This window comes from Alnus glutinosa, chromosome 5 (genome assembly GCF_958979055.1).
Source record: "Alnus glutinosa chromosome 5, dhAlnGlut1.1, whole genome shotgun sequence".
Taxonomy (NCBI): Eukaryota; Viridiplantae; Streptophyta; class Magnoliopsida; order Fagales; family Betulaceae; genus Alnus; species Alnus glutinosa.
In genome coordinates, this window is record NC_084890.1 from 3,363,109 (window position 1) to 3,382,273 (window position 19,165).

Genomic DNA, 19,165 nt, shown 5'->3' on the forward strand with positions numbered 1-19,165 from the left:
TGAACATTTTCATGTGCCAAAGTGTGGGCCGTTTGACCAAACTTAGCCCATTTGTGAAGTGAAACACCTTCCAACAAAAACTAGCTAGGGACTCCCCCTTTTCCCATCTGTCTATTTATCATCCAAGCCCACCAAGACTTAATTCGTAACAGGATTGCTTCGGCTTTTATTAGGTCAAAATTATATACAAATCTTTCTTGAGATTTTGAAAATATGTTAGGTGTTAGGGAAATATTCTTGGTAGTTAGTAAATTGACTTATTTAATTCATACAAGCCTATTTATATATATTAATCCTAAAAAAATTATCTACATTAGAAGATTAAGGCTAAGGCATATCAAGGAATTTCGGAGTTAGGAAATATCAAATCTCCAGATTTTTGGAATGTACAGATCTCGGGTAGGTTGAGAAGAAATTTCGGAGTCAGGAAATCAGTTCCCACCTGATCCGGAACGGTTGAAATCCTATCTATAAATAGGTACGAACCATCAGGTATTTTTCAGATGAATTTGTATTTACAGACTTGATTTAAATTCTCCTAAAAAGATTGACTTAGGCATTGGAGTGGGTTCGGCTGGCACCCCTGACGAGCTCTTTCGCTAATATTTATTATTTTGCGAGAATGAAGGAAAGACTTTACAAGAGCTTGTGTCACCGAACCGAAAACTGTCTCAACATTAGGGATTTACTTCTTAATTTGAAATATAAAATGCTACCCTACGGGGTTTATGCTCCATATAATGGGTACATACTTACTACCACTTCGAAAATTAGATGGTTAATTAGATGAGTAAGAAAATCGGAAAAAGAAACTAAGAATAGCAACATCAGGGGGCAAAGTATCATTTACGAAAATATGAATTTATACGCCGTTTGTTTCGGCATAAATTGATTTCTGAAAAATAATTTCGGCATTTTTCAGTGTTTAGTGGGAGCAAAAATAAGAATCAATCAGAAAATAAATTCCGTTTAACAAAAAATGCTTAATAAATTTCGAAAAATAATTGACGCTTATGGACAAAGAAAGTGTAACAATTATTTATAAAGTATATATAAAGTTAAAATTATTTTTACTTTATATCACATTAGTCACTTTTTATTTTTATTATAAAACAAAACCCCCCACCATAAAATCCTTTACCAAACACACCCGATGTCTTCTCTCTCGGTTTATGAATTTGCTTACAGGGTTGAAATTTGTCTGGATTATATAAATTATTGAGCGCACTGGTTGTGATGTGTGTATGAAGCAAGCAAAGACAATTTTATTTATTTATTTATTTGTTATTTTGCATGAGCTAAGCTTCGATCTTATAGAGTGAATAATAGAAGGCTTTTTGGTAAAATGAAATAGGGCTTTTTTAGAATTGTTGCAAAAAGCTAATATAATGTGCACTTCCCTTAGCTGTTGCTTAAATGGATTTTCACCTAGAGCATTGGGTCACCTTTCTTTTATCTAAATTAAGAGTAGGGAGAACTTCACTTATAATCTTTTACTATTTTTAAAAAATTGTACTCAAACTTGAAAAAGTATCAATTTAGGGTATTTATATTTCAACTTTTTTTCAATTTTAACCCTCGGTTACAATTTTCCTTTAAATATTGTCAAAATTCTCAAAACACCTCTAATTTTATTTTTATTTTTAGGAACAAAAAACGAAAAAAAATTCCAAAATTTTGCTAGGATTTAAGTATTGATCAAAATTTAATGGAATATGCCTGAATCTTAGAAAAAAAATTGTAATTTTTTTTTAAAAAAAATAAACACAAGTGTATTTTAAGAATTTTAATAGAATCTTACGGAAAATTTTTAACGGATGGTTGAAATTGAAAAAAAAAAAAAATGAAAGATAGATACCCTAAATTGACACTTTTTAAAGTTTAGATTATTATTTTTTTTTTCAAAAATGAAGAAAAAAAAAATTATAAGTGAAGTTTTCCTTTAAAAGTAAGAAGTATGTGGAAACAAATGTTGGGGAGATAGGGAAGCTAATTTATTTATTTATTTTTTCCTTCGTCTTTAAGTTCTTTAGACTTTACTAGTTTAGGCATCCCATGTAAGTCCCAGAATTAGGAGTAGGTATCAGTTCGGTAAGCGGTTAAGTCGGTTAAGTCAGTTAATTTGGTTGGTTAACCGAATTTTGTTGGAATGCAGTCGGTGAATTATTTCGATTAAGTCAATTAAGTCGGTTAATAGGCGGTCAGTTAAGCGCACTACAAGAAATTTGATCATTAGCGGCCACATTATTAGCAGCCAACGCATAGTGGCCGCTAATGATCATATTATTAGCGGCCACATTTAAAGGTGGCCGCTAATAATACACTATTAGCGGCCAAACACAATTGGCCGCTAATAGTCGCCGTTATTTGTAAATTATTAGCGGCCACTTAATTGTGGCCGCTAATAACTTGGCGGGGAGTTGAGGGAAATTCCGGAAAACTATTAGCGGCCAAAAAAGTGGCCGCTAATAATATTTAGTTTTTTTTATATGTTTTCAAAATAATATGTGGCCACTTTTTTCGTTTTTTTATTTTTTATGTTTTCAAAATTTTCATTCTTTGTTTTTTTTTTATTTTAAATATATATTTTTCATTCTTAATTTTTTTTTTCTTTAATTTTTTTAATTTGTTTGTAAAAAATATTTTTTTTTAAAAAAAAAATTGGTTTTTTAAAAATAATAAAAAGAAAAGTTAATTTTTGGTTTTTCTATCAACAAAAAAAAAACGTTCTTTTTCTTTTCTTTTTTTTTTTTTTTAAAAAAAGATTAATAGAAAACTAGTTTTTTTTTTTTTTTTTTTTTTTTTTTTCGTTTTTTTTTTTTTTTTTAAATAAAAAGTGGCCGCTAATAATGGATTATTAGCGGCCAAAAAAGTGGCCGCTAATAGTTTTGGAAAACAATTTTTTTTTTTAATTTTTTTTTTTATTATGTTTTCAAAATTTTCAGTTTTTCTTTTTGTTTTTATTTAATTTTTTTTGTAAAAAATAATTTTTTTTTTCTAAAAATTGGTTTTATTTTTTATTTTTTTTAAAAAAAGAAGTTAATTTTTGGTTTTTCTTTCAACAAAACAAAAAAAAAAAAATCGTTCTTTTTCCCTTTTTTTTTTAAAAAAAAAAAATAGAAAACTAGGTTTTTTTAAAAAAAAAAGAAAAATTGTTTTCATAATTAATACTATGGTCAATCAGATAGTTTATCAATCATATTAATCGATCAAACCTTCATTGTGTGAAGTTTGATCAGTCGAACTCTATCACGATCGATCAAATGATCTATCGATCCTATTGGTCTATTAAAATTGATCGAATGATCTATTGATCATATTGATCGATTGGATGATCTATTGGTCCTATTGATTGATCAGGATCGATCGGATGATCTATCGGTCCTATCTATCGATCCTATTAGTCTATCAAGATCGATCAAATGATCTATCGGTTCTATTGATCGATCACGATCGATCGGATGATCTATCGGTCCTATTGATCGATCACGATCGATCGGATGATCTATCGGTCCTATTGATCGATAAAAATAAAAATAAATTTCCATATGCTCTTTAAGAATTGAAAAGAGATAAAAATAAATTTCCAGTTTCTCTTGCATCTGAGTTTGATCCCTTGATTCGTCGCACTAGGTATGATGACACAAATCCCCAAGCCGAAAAGAAAGAGTACATTGATCATATTGAAGAAATTGTCCAATGGATGGGTTGGGAGCCCTTAAAGGTGTAGTGGTTTCTCTCCATTGATGGTGTATCCTCTATTGTTCTGCCCTTAGTTTTGGCAACTGTTGGATTTGCTGAATTTTGCAGATCACTTACACCAGTGATTACTTCCAAGATTTGTATGATTTAGCAGTGGAGCTCATACGAAGAGGTCATGCATATGTTGATCATCAGGTTGTTGTTTGATAATTGGACAATATACTTATAATCTAGAAATTTGGAACATTATTTTCTTATTCTATTTGCTGTGAATTAGTTCTTGCTGCTAGGGTGTGGTGCAGTGCCACTTCCAGCTAGGATTTGACTCATCTAAGCCAAACTATCAATTTTATGGCAAAGTTGATTGCATGACTTGATGTTAACAAGTTATGTAGTTATGTGTAGTAACATGGGCTTTTGACTGTAATCTTTTTGTCCCATTCCTCTCTGCTCTATTCTTCCTTTCTTTGGTGAATGAAGGGCTGTAGCTGAGGCTGCTGTTGAGTTCTAGTGTTTTGTATTTTCTTTAATGGAATTTGATTAGGAAAAAAGGAAAAGGAAAAGAAGAGTCTATGCTTGGCACTTGTACATTGCTTTCGTGGGATTATTTTCTTAATCAATCTCGATAAAGTTCCTGACTCTCTGAATATTTGTTTTAGAAATTTAATTAATGCAGTGAGGATGGGTGTATCTGATATATTTTTTTTTTTTAAAAAAATACATACATATATATATATATATATATATATATATATATATATATATATATATATATATATTTTTTTTTTCTATTTTTTAATACTATTAGCGGCGTCTTTAGACTCAATTGACAATTATTAGCGGCGGATAAAATTACCTTTTAGCGGCGAACTTGGCGGCCGCTATAAAGCAATTATTAGCGGCGAACAAAAAAAAGTGGCCGCTAATAGTCTTTAGCGTCGGACTATTTGCGGCCAAAGTTAGCCGCTATTTATCAATAGCGGCCAAAATAACATCATTAGTGGCCAAATTTGTTGGCCGCTAATGAGCAAATTTTTTGTAGTGGCGGTTAATAGGCGGTCAGTTAAGTTGATAAATCGGTTAATAGACGGTTGGTTAAATCGGTTAACATAAGTAATGAAACGACGTCGTTTTGATTTTTTTAAGGAAAAAATTAAAAAAAAAACCAAACGTTTTATTTTTACTAAAACAACGTCGTTTTGTTTTATTTCGATTTGGTTAGCTTGCATAAAGAAGCGATAAGTAATTTAAAGAAAATAGTGAAGCTTCCCAATTTGTCCCATTGCGAATTATTTTCCTTACAAGGGCTACAAAAAATTTAAGGCTTGTTTTGGGGTACTCAAGCTTGATTTTCTTTTGTTTTTTTCCTTCTTGTAGTACAATTTTTCCTTCTTGTACGTTCTCTGCTTTGTTCAGCCAGGTTGGCATCTCTGCACGCAGAGAGCTAGCCTAGCTACAAGCAAAGCAGCTATGGTGCACGGATTAAAGCTTTATATCAACAAAGCCTTTTCTCCCACTTGAGATTGAAAATTTCAGGTCTATTCTCACCATTTTCTTCTGATCACACTTCCTATGATGTCAGACCCGTAACATGTATTTCTTGGTATCTCTTAACTCGTGAGCTTTCATAAAGACCGTTTTGAGCTCCATTTGTTTCATTGTAAATCTTTTCTCCCTTTTTTCACTGTTTGATACGATCAAAAATCTTAGTCAAACCGAGAAATATTTTCTATTTGTCGGACTCTGATCCGTGGGTATGGTTGGAAGATTAATATAATAAGAATCATAGTCAGGGCAGTAGCTGATTTGCATTCTTATCATTATCTTTATCTTATTATGTTTAGCTTAATATTATCATATTCAGTAATTGGGTAGTGCTATCATTATTATCAGTGTAAATAGTATCGTTCTCGCGATGGAAGTACATTAGGTTTCTATTAGTTTTCCAATAAGATGAAGGGAGATGGCAATGAGAGAGTCATTAAGAAATATTGTTTAATCACCTTGTGTACAGGGATTCCTACCTTAAAATGGAACATTTATCTATCATAATTCCCTTTTTCCATCTCTACATTTAATACCCTCTGGCCCTTTCGTAGATCCTATCATAATACCAGTCTTTTTTCCATTTTGATTCATCCATCAGGTAATATTTGAAGGAAAATAAAAGTCATTCAAGTTGGACATAAAATTATCTAACACAGCGACTCCATGAAAAGTTTTGATCCATACTTGATATCCTGATATATGGTAGAAACCCCTAGCAAATTAGATACTGCAGAAGAAACTTCGCCAAAATCTACCCCGTCATAAATCTGGACCTTTAAAAAAACAACTACAGCTCATATGCTATAGTTTTTTTTACGGCACCTAAAGCCAAATCTAGAATAAATCCTAACATATCTTCGACTCAAACCCCTTTCTTTGAAGTCCAAAATTGGGTAGCAACTTGTCTGCGCCACTGAATTGGAACCTGTAAAGCCACCAAAGGAAATGTACAATACATCCCATGTTATATTAGGTGCAAATTTACAACAATCAGCCAGCACCAACAAGTTTGGCTGACAGACTCAATCATCCATTTGTGGAAACTATTGATTAGAATGTAAATAAAGAACACAAATGCAATCCTTACAGCAGGAAAGCCACCATAATCCCCAGGTTCTTTGATATCCTTGGTGACAAAGATAGTAGCAGCAAGCCAGACCTGCAACTCCTAGTGATTAGATATCTGGTTCTTAACGCAGTATTCTTATGCTATAGTTGATAGAAGCACGGTAATCCTGCATATGTGTGATCGAAGCCATGTGCATTTTATATGAACAAATAGTATAAGCATGCACATGCAAACATTCAAGCATGCATGCACAGGCAAAAAATGAAAATTTCATGGTCATATGAATTCACTTCAGACAAGTGCAGAAAATAGAGTAAGAAATTAGGTAAACCTCCTTATTTACAGCACCTATGCTGTAGTTAATCTAATGGTTTGGATTTGATTTTAAACCCATGAAATCAAATCCAAACCTTTAGATGAACTACAGCATAGGTGCTGTAAAAAATTTATAGCACCTAAGCCATATCCTAATTTCTCAAGCCTGATCAGAACCATGCTTTAAGATTGGAAAATAAAAGAAGTTTATGCGGCGTTTTTAAACCTTCTGATGATAAACAGAAAGTATATAATGCCAAGTAGTATCTCTAAAACTCTATGATGAAACATTAAACTGAAATCATGGAGGAAAAACATGAAAAAGAAAGCATAATATATTGAATAAAAGATCAATAAATTTGAAGCTAAAAATTAAAGATTTCATGCTCCATGGCAATCTTTATATATATATATATAAAGAAAAATATAAAAAATTAAATTAAATTAAAATTACTTCTCTTTCTCCATAATCGAGCAATCATCACATATTTAATTAATGTCTTTACTTAAATAATGCCTTAAAAGCTAAATTCTCTATGGAGAAAAACAAGTCTTTATGCAACATATGAAATCAATTAACAAAGCCTTGTTCCAACGGTGCATCATGCTGCTAATTATACTACAAACGATCTCGGGAAGCAAAAAAAGCCATGCAAAAGAGACAGGGCAATTCAAACTGACAGTTCCAACACAAAAGCAGAGTAAAGAAAAGTAAATACAAGATTGTTGGGCTTTCCAATGAAATCAGAAGTGAAAATAGTCTATAAAGCTCTCTCACAAGAGATGGCTAAATTACGCTATAACTGGACAGCCTTCTTGTTATTACCAAATTAATACCTTTGACACAATGGAAACATGATCCCGAACAGCTACCCTTCCCCCCAAAGTTACATAGTCTCCTATCCTGAAAAGAACATACAAGGCAAAGTTGTAACTCTTCACCAAGTACTTATAAAGGGAAAGTTGGATAAAGATGAATCTAAACTTCATAAGAAAAATAAAGAATTGAAAAAAACTGATCAGAAGTAGCATACGTCACTGAACCTGCAATCCCAACTTGTCCACAAAGCATGCAACTTCTCCCAATAACTACATTATGACCAATCTGCAAAGCCAACCAGACTGATCACAAGTTTAGAATAATTTGACTACCAATCAAGAAAGAAAAAACCAACCTGAACTAAATTATCTATCTTTGAATGATCCCCAATAATTGTATCTCTCCAACTGCATAAATAAAAAAGATGGTATAATTAACACTCCCGCTTGGACAGCTTCAAGTGCAAACTGATTTAGAAAATATGAAAATACAGTGAAAAAACTATTACACGTCTCACCTCCCCCTGTCAATGCATGTATTTCCACCAATCTCCACATGGTTCCCAATCATAGCATTCAGCAACTGAGGAAAAAAAACAAGATATCTAATTTAGGATAGTCTATTGCTGATACAAAACAGAACAATGATGCCTAAGAAGACAACATAAAGTTGACTTTGAGTCAACAACTATAACATCACCAACTTGAGGTTTCTTCAACATGTTCCCTTTCTCATCCACGAAAAACCCAAAACCTGTATGTAAACAATGTGGCAACTAATATCAGAACACACCAACAGATTTATTGTAAAAGCCACATTTTCGGTTGCAAATAGTATTCAATTACCATAATAAGTAACACCTATGCTGAAGGGAGTGGAAAGTGAAGGAAAAAAATATTGGTATGTTGAAAGTTCAAAGCCCATATTAACACTGAAGATTAAGTTCTAAATCTAGGAGCATATGCAGTAAGAGCTGATTAACAGACCAGCAGCTAACAGAACAAATAAAAATTTAATCTGTAGACTACAATGTGTATCAGTAACAACATTTATCAGGACTACATTGATAAATATCAAACCCATGTATTAAAAGTAACTAACTTGATCTGTATCAGTATCCATAATAAGCAAGGAGACAAGTATCAGTTAATAAACAAGATTCCCATGATATTGATCCCTAAATAACTTTAGTGTCCATTACAATAAAATCCTATTTATGCAAGTACCCTTACACTTGTCACTAGCAAAAAACAAATCAGGCTCATAATTATCAAGCCTTACCATCTTGACCAATGCAAACCCCACTGTGGATTACACATGAATTACCGATAGCGCAATTACTGAGTGCAACATTGTACCTGGCAAAATACAGTAGATTTGGTAAAATCATATTGGTATAACTGTAAAATGGTTTATGAACATTAACCTGTATGGATGTATGCATGCCACAATCCCACAGGTCTGTATGCTCTTGCATTCACACATACACACCCAAAAAGTGATGAATAACAATGATCAGGCGCTCAAGATTGCCAATAACAAGCCTAATACATGAGCTACCAGTCAGACATCAATTAACAGTCACCATTCATTCCCAATACGAAACAAATTATTCAGGAGCTTTCAATTGGTGAATCCCATATAGACTACACCTGGGCAGTCTATGGCCAGGCAAAATGTCACTTATTAGAAAAAGTTCTATCTTGTAAGCAAGGGAAAAAAAGAAAAGAAAAGGAGAGAGACGGAAAAAAATCCTAGTTCCAGTATAATCACATCAACCGGTTAATTTGCAACATCTTCACTTTGTACATGTGTAAGACCAATTCTAGATTTATTTTCCAATATTTTATGCCAAAAAATGAATAAATGACAAAAAAGAACATAAAGAAGAAAAAAATAAAAAAAAGGACAAGTAGTATGTTGCTTTATATTTCCAGAGCACAATATAAAGAATTAAACATGTTAAAATGTTTTGCTAGTAATATTTATAGAAAATGACGCCCCACCTACAGGAACTTTTCATAATATTCAAAAAGGCATTCCTGTTAAGGAACTTAGCCTTAATGAACAAACATAATCCATTTAACTAAGCACAAGAAAAGAGGCGACGGAATTACTGGTCAGAACCTTTTTCTCTGTTAGTCCCAAGTGCATTCCTATGTAATATATTATTCAAGGAATGTTTCTGGACTAAACATATTATTGCAAAAAGGCTTTAGTGGAACTGCATACAGAAATAAGCAGATATAATAGAGCACTGTAACATTAAGTTGAAACAATAACACTCTACATAGTTGTGAATATTGCTATTGCTGTGAAGGGAATAAATTTCACCCTATTTTTGTCAATTGGCCGAGTAGCACAGAAGGTCCAAAAACAGTTCCTGATCCAATATGAACATATGCGCCGACAACGGATTTTGGATGAACTACAGCACTGGTCTCTATGAGCGCTGTTGGATCAATGGAAGCTGACTTGTGGAAAATCCCATCTCCATTATGCCATCTCTGAAATTCTATGGGGCTTAGTCCAGCACCATCCTCTAATCTTGAAATTCAAGGCAGGTGGCAAATGCCAGTTAATGCATGATTGACGTGAAACAATATGAACTTAAATAGCTCATGCTTTAAAAAAAAAAAAAAAATGCTAAGCTCAAAAAGACATCTAAGATTCTAAATGGACAATTAACAACCAACTGAAATAATACAAACGCAAATCAGCTTCACGACTAATGTTGGAAATGAATCAAAGTCTTCGCATGTCTATTGAAATTCAGTAAAAACTATCATCATTCATAAATACACCTCAAGCTAATTATTTCATTACATACATTTACATTTACTGGGGAGGTTTCTTACACAACATATAAATGTGGGTGGGCAGTACCTAGCATCTAATACTAATTGTATAGCATGCCAATTAGTACCATGCACACAGCAATATTAGACTACGTGCTCAATGTTTTCGTATAATTCTAAGCTCACTTTTCACCAATTCTTTCACCTTTATTTTTTCCCAGTACAAAAAGTTCTACAAAATTACCTCTTCATTCTAAGTTCTATGATTCTATCAATGCAAACGCTTATCACGCATGTATAACATAGTATTGAATTCCGTGAACTGTTCTGTAACTGGATCTACTTTCACAGACATTTTCACAAAGAGTACTACAACAAAGAACTTCAACCTCCATTAGTTCACATGACCCACCAGACGTATCAAAGGAAGCACTAGACCCAGTTTGGCCAGCGCCCACGGAGAAATCCCGAAGACTACTACCAATCCACGGAGATAAATCACGAAGGCCTTGTATATACGCCTTGTGCTTCTTGGACATGAGGTAAGAAAGTGAAGTGGAGGAGCCCAAGTTGGCTAATTTTCTCACAGTGATTGCCATGGCCGACGGAGGGAGAGAGAGAGAAAACAATGGCTAATATGTAAGGCTTTCGAAGGATTTGAAAAACAGTTTCGGCTTGGCAAATGGCAGTGAAAGTGCCTTATGAGTGTCTGATTCTGAAGCTGTATAGCTCGCTTTGGGACAATGGGGCACTCCCGTAATCCAGTTATTCCGACATCGGTGATAAGGGTATTATGGTCACACGGATAATAATCTATTAGATGGGCTTGTGTCGTGAAGCTTGGTCAGCCTGTGTGATATATTTATGGGCTTGAATCAGAAGCCCAAGATCTAAACCTTCTCTACTCCTTTTCAATACCAAGCCTACAAGGACCAGCCCATCCTATTCAGAGGTCAATCCCAATAATGTGGAATTCTTAACACGCCACGTCACGTGTACTACTATTGTCTAAACACATGTACAATGAAAAGAAAGGTCCAACATTGACCAAGACCCTTAAGCTCTGAAGACACCTCAATAGAATAGATTTATTCAAAATTTATAAAGCCTACAATCCAAATATACCTCGATAATGTGGGACTCTTAACAAGAAGGTAGGTGATTGAAACTCTTGCAGCTCCTACCAATCTTTTGATAATTGACGAGAATTGTTTTAACCCACTGGAAACTTTCCTTTGACTGCCATATCACATCCCAGAAGCTACATAATACAAATACAGTAGAATAAGCCAATATATAAGGCCCCTAGTTTAGATAGAATTGTAGTCCCAACATTGCTATTATATAATTTATATGTAAACTCCTGCTCCTGTCCAAAAGTCAATAATTATTTTTTACAAAATTTGAATCTTCGACCAACGTGGTTGACTTGATTTTGGCCTTGGAACTGTTCGAAGAAATTGCCCTTTTGATTGAATTATTAAAAGACTCCAAGAATGGATTTTCTCTCTCATAGACTAAGGTAGAGCAGAAACAGAAACTCCTTCAGCTACCATATTGAGAGATTTGGCCATTATCATAGTACTACACAAGCCCTCAGAAAGTAAATATGATTCATTCCCATATTGTTCCAAAAGTACTTACTCGTCCGTTTATGGCATTTCTGCTTTATGTTTTCCTCCCCCTCCTCTGCAATCTGGCCTATGCCGACCCTCCGTATGAAATTTGTTCAAACACTAGTAACTATGCAGGTAATATGACATTATTTGAGGACAATCTCCAAGATGTCCTCTCTTCTTTATCCTCGAATGCTTCTGTTTCCAAATTCTATAATACCTCCAAAGGAAATTACCCAGATGAAGTTTATAGTCTTTACATGTGCCTCGACTATGTTACAAGTGAAACCTGCCTGAAATGCATAACAACCGCTACACAAGACATTTTGAGACTCTGTCCAAACACAACAGAAGCAGTTGTCTGGGAGGAGGTATGCCAGTTGCGCTTCTCCAACAAAAATTTCTTTGGCCAATTGAATGTCACAGGAAACGTTCTTAACCTGGATAACAAGCAGAACATTTCGGAACCAGAACAGTTCAAATCTGCTGTGAAGGAGACGTTGACTAATCTTACTAAGAGGGCAGCTTTCAATCTTTCAGCTCACATGTATGCTACTGGGGAAGCACCCTTCCAAGATAAGACAATATATGCTCTAGTACAGTGCACCAGAGACTTATCCGCTGATGGGTGTGATTCATGCCTTCAGAGCGCCATAACAGATGTTTTAACTTGCTGCTATTTCTCTGTTGGTGCAAGACTTCCTAGTCGTAGTTGCTACTTGAGGTATGAGCTATATAACTTTTATAACGCATCTGAAGCTCCCAGTTCAACTAATGGGCAAGAAAGAAGTAAGTATTTTGTCAACAACACTACTCTCTAACACAAATTACTTTTATTATAGTATTCAATGATTGCTTTCAAATGCAGGCAGTGGAGGGAAAACATGGATGATGGTAATTCTTGCAGTTGTATCGATCAGCATGCCTGGCCATGGTACTTTTGAGTTCCTGTATCTTTTGCCTTGAGGAATGAAGGGAAGGCGTTGGAGTTGATGGATCCTTTATTGATTGACTCATGCTGTCAAGATGAATTTTTAAGATACATTCATATTGGATTGTTGTGTGTTCAAGAAGATGCAAATGATAAACCAACCATGTCATATGTGGTAGTGATGTTGAAAAATGAAACGGTAACTCTATGCCAACAGGGCCTGCCTCGGTGACGGAACGTACCCATAAGCGGATTCGAAACTTCATTGGTGGCTTATTTTGTTTTGTGTGTAGTATAACAATAGATTATTGAAGTTTGTATTTGGTTGTATTTGAACTCTAATATATGTGATTTGCACATATATGTAATATTTAATTTGGTCAAAGAAAGTGATTTCAAAGTTTGTGCTCACCTTGAATTCCAAAGAAAAAAACTCATGTATTCCTAGTCAATTGTCAAGTTTAGTATATCATTAATTAACTTGAAATACTCCATAAACTTTAATTTTCATTAAGGATTCCCACAAAAGATAGGTGTGAGCTCACTTGCTTTGGCAGGCCCTGTCCTTTATGTGGAGTTATTTAGTATAATTCGGAATAATGCTACATATTTATCTTTCATATTACTGGGCTGATATAGCAATATACTCCGTTTTTATTAGAAAATCCCAAAATAATATATACTAGTAAAATGAAATATGAGTATTTAGAATATTCATTCGAATAATTAGTTAAAGGTGAATCCAATCTTTTAAATTCTTTATGATTTAAAATCTCGAACATATTTAATTGAAAATGCTAAGATCACATCTCACTTAAATAGCACTTGGTCAACACTAATGACTTTATCCACCTTCATTAAAAAGCACTTGGTCATGTGTCATTCTAGTCATGACAAACATCTTTGATTAAAAGTTCATGTACTAATTAATATGGTTAGGTGACATTATACATCAATACTAAAGATCAAATTCCCTTCAAATTTTTTAAACATATGAGATTCTTAAATTGTTAAGTCTTAGTCATGTTTTACATAAAACGATTCACAATATTTCAACTATCCCCATAAAATAAATGATAAAGCATTTATTGATCATACAAATCCCAATACTAATGACTTTCAATTCATATATTCATCAGTACTTGACCCAAAATACGATGACATTATACATCAATACTAATGAGAAAATTCATTGGACACTATTACAAAACTTTGCATTGTGAATGGGTTTCGTCCAAGAGTGAATTTTCGTGGTGGGTTTCGTGCGAGCGTGATTTTTCAGCAGCAACGTAGCTAATGTACCGTGGTGATTTTTAACTGTTACCCATGATGATCGATCTACTATTACATACGAAAGTCGAAAGCTTTGTACTTTTGTCCATGGTGATTTTTCGTTTGACTTGAGATGGGGTTTTTGTCTCATTAAGGAAATCGTCTGAGTCGATCATCTGAACCCCAAAACAAGTTAAAAAAAAGGGACGACAGTTGGCGTAAAAAACAACTCGGAGATCTTGATCATGCTGACTGGGGCGCACCTGTTTTAGACTGAGGAAATCAAGGCATTCACGCAACAGCCCAAGAGCCATTTGTTTAGACAATATATATCAACTATATATCAATGATTCAATTATAATACTCCTGAAAGAGAAAAGAAATCGAAAATAATGTTGGAGATGGGCTCAAGCAAACGCAGTAAGTTATTCGATAATGTTGGTCGGTTATTTGACTCTTTATCTTGGTGAACGCCGTTGGCTATATATTCAAATAAAGAACAAAAATTAATGATAGAACTGGGGGCTTTGGTTAGTCAACTTAAGAAACTACGGGTAAATTTGGTCCTAAATCTTTTTCAGCCGGTATCCAGCTACATCGCGGAAGTTTCTGTGCAATGTTCAGCAGTTTAACGTGGCACAAGTTTGAAGATAAATCTGGTTGTCGAAGGATGAAGTGTTCCGACAGTTCAGCTGAAGCAATCACCCACTGTACTACCATATTTGGAAGATGGAAAAAGATTTACTTTCAGCTATGGTTTTCTTAATTATACCTCTTTTAATGCGCCCTATACTTGCCAGTGGAGATCCTGTCTATACCTTTTGTAACCCAGATTACAGAAATTACACACTCAACAGCCCATTTGAAAATAATCTCAAGCTCCTTCTTGAGTCATTGCCCACCAATACTTCGGTAACAGGTTTCTACGACAACAACTCTACTGGGGAGGACCCAAAAGTCTACGGTCAAGCACTTTGTAGAGGGGATGTCAACTCGACAGTTTGCCGGGATTGCATAGAGACTGCAAGCCAGGAAATCTTGAAGCAGTGCAAAAGTGAAGATGCAATAATTTGGTATGAACTCTGTCAAGTTCGCTACTCCTTGCAGAGTTCCTTTTCCTTGTCGGAGTATACTGGAAAGTATCCACAGCAGATTTATCTGGAGAAAAATCTATCAATTAATCCAGTTCATTTTGATCAAGTATTAACGTACTTAATGAATAACATCTCAAGCGAGGCTGCGTTTGATCCTTTGAAACGCATGTTTGCAACTGGGGAAATTAAATTTTCGAGGAAGGAAACAATTTATGGTCTTGTACAATGTACTAGGGACATCTCTGAAACTTCCTGTGATAGTTGTCTAGTCGGTGCCTTGGGAGATCTTCATAGATGCTGCGATTCACGCGAAGGTGGAATTATTGTTAGTAAGCTTTGTAATATGAGGTTTGAGCTATACCAATTCTACAACGCCTCAAGTGTGCTCTTAACCTACCCAAGTTCCAAAGGTAAGGACATAAGAATTTCGATTGATTCTCTGTCAATGCATTATATAATGCTTCAAGACAAAATAAAACAAAAGGAAAGAAAAGAAGAAACCGAATTCTGGAATTCAAAACAGTGGTCTTGGTGAATCGAAATTGAAGGTGGTTCTTCTTATCGAAATTAAAGCAGGGCCTAAATTGAAGACTTGGATGGTTGTGGTGGTTACGTGTATCCCAATATCGGTTCTAGCAGTTCTTGTTGGGTCTTTTACTGCTTATCATGGGAGGAAGAAGAGAACACAAAGAGGTGAATTTATCTAAATGGATAAGTACCATCATAATTTTATTTTTATTTTTTTTATAAGAATTACCAACAACCAGGTTTTATGTTTATTTGCAGATGAGAAAAGCCAGAACACACTACTACATGAGCTGACAAGCCCCACCGGAGTTGCCATTACACAAGACGGTGAATTGGTGAGCGCTGAAGAGCTGTCCTTCATGGATCTATCGACTATAGTGGCAGCTACAGACAACTTTTCAGATTCAAATAAGCTCGGAAAAGGTGGCTTCGGCACTGTCTACAAGGTAACACCAACTTTTCTATGTCTCTGTGGCCAAGTTAATGCTTAATTCATATGGGCCTGAATATATGCATGATTCTGGATATTCATCTCAGGGTGTGCTGCCAGATGGTAAGGAAGTAGCAGTCAAAAGGCTTTCAAGGAAGTCATGGCAAGGCTTTGAGGAACTTAGAAACGAGGTCATACTTATTGCAAAACTTCAACACCGAAACCTTGTGAAGCTCTTGGGATGTGGCATAGAGGGAGAGGAAAAGCTGCTTGTCTACGAATACATGCCCAATAGAAGCCTTGACTTTTTTATCTTTGGTTTGTTCCTTCGACCCTTCTTCTTAGTAACTTTTTAATCCCCTTAAACTTTTGAAATGATTAGTGATTTAAAATATGCAATCAGAATAAAGATTTGAATTCAAACATTTTTTCTATTATTTACAGATTCAGAAAAACGCACTCAACTTGACTGGAAGACATGCTATAACATCATTACTGGTATTGCTAGAGGACTTCTTTACCTTCACGAGGACTCCCATCTTAAAATCATTCATCGAGATCTAAAGCCTTCTAATGTGTTGTTGGACCATGAAATGGTCGCCAAAATTTCAGATTTTGGCATGGCAAGGATCTTTTGTGAAAACCAATACTCGGCTAACACTCGAAGAGTTGTCGGAACATAGTAAGTCTGCTTCTTTTCTTTCTTGTGTTTTTTTTTTCCTAGTTTTGTTTTTTAAATGAAATTAGAAAAAAAAAAAAAAAAACAACGTGGTAATTAATGCTATATATGCTCCAAACAGTGGATACATGGCTCCCGAATATGCAATGGAGGGACTATTTTCTATAAAATCCGATATCTTCAGCTTTGGCGTGATATTACTTGAGATTATTAGCGGGAAGAAAAATAGTGGCTTCTACCTCACCAAGCATGCGCAGACACTCCTTGCATATGTATGTTTCTTTTGTCTACTATATATATATATATTGGGTTGATAAATTACATGTTTTTGGTTGATCTTGTTTTTAATTAATTAAATGATTAAATTCACTTATTTCTATTGGCTTTAGGTTTGGGAGGAGTGTAATTTAATTTGATGTTAAAGAAGACATCATAAGTTTGAATTATGACTCTAAAATTAAGCTTTTAAAGAATTAATTTTGTTAGGGAGATTTGTATATATATCTTAGAGAGTCATTGAGTTAGCCCATAATATAGCACGAATTGAGACACTACTCAACCACACACATGAGACATGAGATGGAGTATTATAATAATTAATTGTTGGATTAAATTTGTTAAGGAGATTGATATCTTGGTGAATCTTTTAGTGGGCCCATATTATAGCATGTTGAGACACCACTCAACTCAAAAGCTTAAGCCTATGAGTTTAAGCTCAATTATGCTACATATTAGTTACTTACACTTATAACATCTTTCCAATGTGGGACTTAAATCTTTCTACACTCGTAGGTATATACTCAGCAAAATTCACTTATTTATATCGATTTAAGCTTGTGAGCTCACCCACCATTTGCTGAGGAGGTGCTTCGCAAAGTGTATTTTATTTTTACTTTAAATTTGTATTGGCAGGCATGGACACTATGGAATGAAGGAAAAGAACTGGAATTTGTAGACCCTTTGTTGATGGAGTCGTGCCTGGCTACGGAAGTTTTAAAATGCATGCATATCGGGCTTTTATGTGTGCAAGAGGATCCAGCGGATAGACCCACAATCTCATCTGTCCTACTTCACTTGAGAAACGAATCAATATCTCTTCCTCACCCAAAACAACCTGTATTTGTTGTGGCTCGAGTCATTCAAATAGATCAGATTCCCACAACCAATCCTTTTGTAAATCAGCTTACTGTCTCCAGTCTTTCACCTCGATGACTACTACTAAGTACTGATCACAAGATTGCCCCCCTTCGTGTTATAATATAGCATGGCAATAAACTGAAATAGTACCATAATTTCTGTAAAATGGGAAATGGGTCATGTTATATGTGATACATGTAGGCAACAAAAGGCTCAAAATGTTCACATTTTATATGTAAAAAATCCTTAACAGGCTCTTAGTGTACATGTAATTAATTTATGTCTTAACACCGTAAGTATTTTTATAATCCTCTACTTAATATGAAACTGACTTCATGAAATATTACAGAAAATAAAAGGAAGTTACACACACTAAACTCTATGACTTAGTGGGCTTGTAAATTGTAAATGATGAATAATTCGTACTATCATGGAACTATGAACATTTTCATGTGCCAAAGTGTGGGCCGTTTGACCAAACTTTGCCCATTTGTGAAGTGAAACACCTTCCAACAAAAACTAGCTAGGGACTCCCCCTTTTCCCATCTGTCTATTTACCATCCAAGCCCACCAAGATGGAAATCTTAGACGTGGCAGAAGCTGGATATGAAAATCATATATATATAATGATTACTTTAGATAAGAATCAAAAGGAGAGGAGAAGAACATGGAAAGGGAGCTGCACCTGGCCTTGGAGAATTTTGGACGGTCGGATGCATTTTGGGATTGAGTGATCAAGAGTTGGGAAGATGGCAGGTGGTAGATGAACTAGGCGATGACTAATGACCATGCTAAAAATCTGATATCTCTAACTAACTATTAGTTGGCTTTTACTTGGTTTCTAACTTGATAAACTTCTAACTGAAAGTGCATGTGATCTGGATCATCAACGTGTATTGGGCAGCTGGGCGCTGGGTTCATGGGCTGGGTATATGGATAAGTAAAATGGGCCCACAAATTACATAATTGAATTTTCGTCCTATTCAGAGGTATAATTTTTCACGGATGTTTTCAGATATTAAATGGAGTCTAAAAATTATGAAATTTGGAGGGTAACTAAAGGATTTCGAGACGAGCGTTCTGGCTTTTAAATCGACCAAAACGAAGTTTGTTTGACCCAATTTCCAATATTCTAAAGTTTAAGGTCCGTTTAAATTTTTATTAAACTAAAATTATAAAGGCTCCTTAATAAATGAATATTTATTTTCATAAATATTCATATTTAT

General features: G+C 34.6%; 3 protein-coding genes across 3 annotated transcripts; 2 read left to right on the forward strand and 1 right to left on the reverse strand.

Annotated features, from left to right (window-relative positions):
* Positions 1-5,897: 5,897 nt before the first annotated feature.
* LOC133868241 (probable UDP-3-O-acylglucosamine N-acyltransferase 2, mitochondrial) lies at positions 5,898-10,977 on the reverse strand. The gene is made up of 11 exons (XM_062305059.1): positions 10,665-10,977; positions 9,789-9,996; positions 8,736-8,812; positions 8,158-8,207; positions 7,972-8,036; positions 7,810-7,861; positions 7,669-7,739; positions 7,472-7,538; positions 6,269-6,409; positions 6,119-6,175; positions 5,898-6,017 (listed from the first exon to the last, which is right to left on the reverse strand). The coding sequence occupies exons 1-11, from the start codon at positions 10,849-10,851 to the stop codon at positions 5,898-5,900; spliced, it is 1,095 nt and encodes a 364-aa protein (XP_062161043.1). The 5' UTR covers positions 10,852-10,977.
* A 762-nt stretch (positions 10,978-11,739) lies between these two features.
* LOC133868370 (cysteine-rich repeat secretory protein 38-like) lies at positions 11,740-13,210 on the forward strand. Its single transcript, XM_062305259.1, has 2 exons — positions 11,740-12,657; positions 12,737-13,210. Exons 1-2 carry the CDS (start codon positions 11,862-11,864, stop codon positions 12,832-12,834), a joined length of 894 nt encoding a protein of 297 aa, XP_062161243.1. The 5' UTR covers positions 11,740-11,861; the 3' UTR covers positions 12,835-13,210.
* Positions 13,211-14,426: 1,216 nt separating this feature from the next.
* LOC133868368 (cysteine-rich receptor-like protein kinase 15) lies at positions 14,427-18,247 on the forward strand. The gene is made up of 7 exons (XM_062305257.1): positions 14,427-15,575; positions 15,742-15,858; positions 15,952-16,139; positions 16,231-16,441; positions 16,568-16,805; positions 16,924-17,074; positions 17,715-18,247. The coding sequence occupies exons 1-7, from the start codon at positions 14,801-14,803 to the stop codon at positions 18,012-18,014; spliced, it is 1,980 nt and encodes a 659-aa protein (XP_062161241.1). The 5' UTR covers positions 14,427-14,800; the 3' UTR covers positions 18,015-18,247.
* Positions 18,248-19,165: the final 918 nt, after the last annotated feature.

Bases quoted from the DNA above. Each gene is read 5' to 3' on its own strand.
- LOC133868241 (XM_062305059.1), bottom strand. From the start codon at position 10,851: ATGGCAATCACTGTGAGAAAATTAGCCAACTTGGGCTCCTCCACTTCA. The intron at 9,997-10,664 runs GTGGGTCATGTG...TTTCAAGATTAG, and splicing joins TGCTTCCTTTGATACGTCTG to AGGATGGTGCTGGACTAAGC. The intron at 8,037-8,157 runs GTTGGTGATGTT...TTTTTTCCTCAG, and splicing joins ACATGTTGAAGAAACCTCAA to TTGCTGAATGCTATGATTGG.
- LOC133868370 (XM_062305259.1), top strand. From the start codon at position 11,862: ATGATTCATTCCCATATTGTTCCAAAAGTACTTACTCGTCCGTTTATG. The intron at 12,658-12,736 runs GTAAGTATTTTG...TTTCAAATGCAG, and splicing joins AACTAATGGGCAAGAAAGAA to GCAGTGGAGGGAAAACATGG.
- LOC133868368 (XM_062305257.1), top strand. From the start codon at position 14,801: ATGGAAAAAGATTTACTTTCAGCTATGGTTTTCTTAATTATACCTCTT. The intron at 15,859-15,951 runs GTGAATTTATCT...GTTTATTTGCAG, and splicing joins GAAGAAGAGAACACAAAGAG to ATGAGAAAAGCCAGAACACA. The intron at 17,075-17,714 runs GTATGTTTCTTT...TTGTATTGGCAG, and splicing joins CGCAGACACTCCTTGCATAT to GCATGGACACTATGGAATGA.